At 36.7% G+C, this 3,813-nt stretch overlaps 1 protein-coding gene across 1 annotated transcript; it reads left to right on the top strand.

Annotated features, from left to right (window-relative positions):
• Window positions 1-851: 851 nt before the first annotated feature.
• Window positions 852-1,470, top strand: LOC119429702 (heparan sulfate glucosamine 3-O-sulfotransferase 2-like; the record flags this gene model as incomplete). Its single annotated transcript, XM_037697276.1, has 1 exon — window positions 852-1,470. A coding segment is annotated over one exon (619 nt), but the record flags the coding sequence as incomplete, so codon positions are not given.
• Between the last annotated feature and the right edge of the window lie 2,343 nt (window positions 1,471-3,813).

The following is a 3,813-nucleotide window of genomic DNA, read 5'->3' as shown; positions in this document are numbered from 1 at the left end:
AAGCTGCACTACTCAACTAATGCAACCTAAATGTATAACTATTTGACTAATAATTACTAAACTGCTCAATTGTTGACTAGCTGAAGCATTTATGACCTTTCTAGTTAACTAGTGCACCTTAAAACAGCCAAGCAGTTGACAAACGCAATGGTTCCCAACCCTGGTCCCTGAGGAACACCACCCTGCATGTTTTAGCTGTTTCCCTGTTTTGACACACCTGGTTTGAATGTGGTGATTAACAGTCTTAGATAGAAACTTGATGCAGTAATTAAATCATTGAATCTAATGTGATGAAACAGGGAAATAGCTAAAGCATGCAGGGTGGTGTTCCTCAGGGACCAGGGTTTGGAACCAAAATGTTTTTTTAGTAAAGTAGTATGCCCAAAACAATCTTTTATCAACTTGTTTGACTAAATGTGGCAACAGTTTGGGTGTATTATTTCCCATTCTAAGCATTAGTTAATTAGTAGGGTTAAATATGCTTTAATACAAATGATGGACATTTTGGGCATGTGCTTAATCTTAAAGACACTGAATAAACTGTTTGTCATGTGAGTAGGAATTTCAATCAGTGGCACATTTTCACTGAAGTAACATTTTCATTCCTTGATTTTTACATGAAACAGTTTCTACACTGTAATGTTGCAGCCTTACCAGCTCAAGATCTCTGCAGAAATATCTTTTAAGATCTTCTCTTGTGCCTGTGACAGGCACTGTTACTCACCTCTCAGTTCGAGTTTCCTCCTGAGTTAGATGACCACGAAAGAGAAAAACATGCTGAAATGTTGCTGAACAGGAAAATAACAGCTCACTCGTGTGTGTGTGTTTTGTTCTTTGTCTCTCCTCACAAGGGGGCTGATGCCGCGAACGCTCGACAGCCAGATCACGTTAGAGAAGACGCCCAGCTACTTCGTGACGAGGGAGGCGCCGCGCCGCATCTCCGGCATGTCTCATGAAACCAAGCTGATTGTCGTGGTGAGAAACCCCGTCACGAGAGCCATCTCAGACTACACACAGACTCTTTCTAAGAAGCCTGACATCCCAACGTTTGAGGAGCTTGCTTTTAAGAACAGAAGTTTGGGTCTTGTAGACACTTCTTGGAACGCCATTCGAATCGGGATGTATATTCTGCACCTGGAGAACTGGCTGCAGTACTTCCGCTTGTCGCAAATGCATTTTGTGAGCGGCGAGCGGCTGATAACGGATCCGGCTGGCGAAATGGGCCGTGTTCAGGACTTCCTAGGACTCAAACGAATAATCACAGACAAGCACTTCTACTTCAATCGAACCAAAGGTTTCCCCTGCCTAAAAAAGCCGGAGAGCAGCAGTCAGCCGCGATGCCTCGGCAAATCCAAGGGCAGAACTCACGTACAAATTGACCCGGAGGTCATAGAGCAGCTGCAAGAATTTTATAGGCCTTTTAACATAAAATTCTATGAAACTGTGGGACAAGACTTCAAGTGGGACTGAATGTTTAGAAAATGACTGACGTTCATAAAATGCCTACCTCTTGGAATATAAAGAGAACATGTTTATTTGTTTTGCTTTTTGAGTTATCTATTGATTTAATCTCAACCAATATTGGGGTTGACTGTGAATGATGACAAAATGATAAAGTACACTTTAGCATTGACAATATACTTATATAAATATTTCACATGTGACTTATTATGGAAAGAAGTGTAATTTATTTAACAATAGATATAGACAAACACTGTTTCCTTAACATGCAATATGAATTATTTAACAGGCAGCCTGTTAGAAATCCATCAACAAATTCATTAACAGATGACTATTACAAAGCCTCCGTGCCATTTAGCCTCACCAGACATACAATAATGACATTGCTTAAATATTTATTAGCTAGATTGCCTATTTATTTAATATTTTCTAAGAAAATGAACTGCTGTCTTTACGGTTAAAATGAGCACTCGACATGACGTCGACTCAAAATGTCAGCGGAATACTTAAATCAGTCTGTCGGTTATTGTGCAATTAAATTTATCTTGATTTTGCAGATATAAGCTATGGGGAAATGTGTCAAATTAACGGAACAAATATACTGAGAGTATATCAGCTTTATTAGAAATTATTTACCTTTGAAAAGTTTTACGTTTTGTTGACATTCAGCGCCCGTGTGTTTGTGTGTTCTTCAAAATAAAAGTCAGAAGTCTGGAAAATGGAAATATTTATTGAAGATGCTTCTTTTTGAATAAAAACTAAATTTAAAAGAACAATGATTCCTCTTATAATGGTTCATATGAATTTCTGCTGCTTGTCTGGACAGAGTTATTATATTTGTTGTAAGTGGTCTATTCTGAGAGTTGGTGTTTAAAATGTAATGAGAAAATGTGTCGACTAACAAACTCCTAAACCCAATCAAACCTCCAGATAATAAGAGCAAGTTGGTTTATTTGTCTTGTAAGATAAAATAATATATATATATATATTTATTCTGGTGTTGTGCAAGAAGCCTCAGTGGCCCCCATTATAATGTGTTTTCTTAAAAATGTCTTGAGATTTTACTTTTCCATGAAACAAAAAGATTTCCAAAATATTTTTCACGTAGATTTAGATGTTTTATGCCACAGTGAAGACCATTATTTAATGTAAATTGGTTCAATATGTCTAACTCTGCATCTCTGTGGAGCTATCTTGGCATATACAAGATAACTGAGCGGAATAGTTAATACTGCGCCCGTTGAAAGATAATATATTCCTTTCCAAATGCTTCTATGCATGTCATTGATCTCATTATCTTTCACAATCCTTTTTTTGATTGATTTGATGGCGTCTCTGCTCTGAATAGCTCTCCGTGCTAAGCAGTCGTATTAACCTCCTGAATTTTCACCCTGAAACCATTAGGAGTTGTCATTAATGATTTCCACCAGTGCCTCCAGGATCCAAGACGGGAGGGATGTAAAGTTTCTGTGGGGAAAAAACTTGTTTCAAAGATTAATAATGATATCATGTTAAAGCTATTTGTATGCAAATGTCTGCATTTGTTACACTTAACCTGTGATGTGAAACATTCATGGCAAATTACTGGATGATAATGACGGCATTTTTAACAACAAGGGACACTGTCAGATCAGACGACGTAACAATCTGAAATGTTGGTCTTCTTCATGTGTAAGTAACAAATTGAGTCTGACCTCATCAGGAAGGAGCTAATAATCCACACAACAACGTATTTTAAGTGCAACTTTATTTAGAGGAAATATGCCCAAGGCAAAGCACGGGCGTGGGGCCCTTCACTTGCTGTGATTCTCGTTGGTTTTCGATCCTTATTTATTTAAGAGCATCTTTCGATCCACAATCAACCTTTTGGATGCTCAGATATCAGTTTCTCCTACATTAGAATTCTTATATTTCCAAAACATAATGGGCTTTTCTATAGATATTGTTGCAAGTGATTCTATTTATTTATTTAAATAATTGCATGTTAATTAGGCATGACGTAAGTATTCGATAATTCTAAGGATAATTTTACGAGTTACAATAATTTTGGGGTATTGAAAACGTTGCATTTATTTATTTCTCTATTTTTATTGTTATTTTTATTTATTTAAATACACCTTTTACAGTACAAATTATAAATTAAAGTGTGTGCTGTGAGGTATTTTTCTTATTTGTTTAAAGTCTTATGATGCAAGGTAAGGCATGAGGGTTTTTCAAAAAAAAGTTTTACGGTAAGTGGTCCCTCGTTTAACGCGATGATTCATACCTTGAAGCCCCGCAATAAGTGAAAAACAGCTAAGTAAGTATAGTAGTAAAAGAAGTAAGTAGTAGTTTATTTTTCTACTGTGTGTG

The sequence above is a fragment of the Nematolebias whitei genome, unplaced genomic scaffold, assembly GCF_014905685.2.
Source record: "Nematolebias whitei isolate Nwh7 unplaced genomic scaffold, NemWhi1 Nwh_scaf_5840, whole genome shotgun sequence".
In the NCBI taxonomy this organism is placed as follows: Eukaryota; Metazoa; Chordata; class Actinopteri; order Cyprinodontiformes; family Rivulidae; genus Nematolebias; species Nematolebias whitei.
The sequence above is the reverse complement of the archived record's forward strand: the minus strand, read 5'-3'. Positions and strand labels throughout refer to the sequence as shown.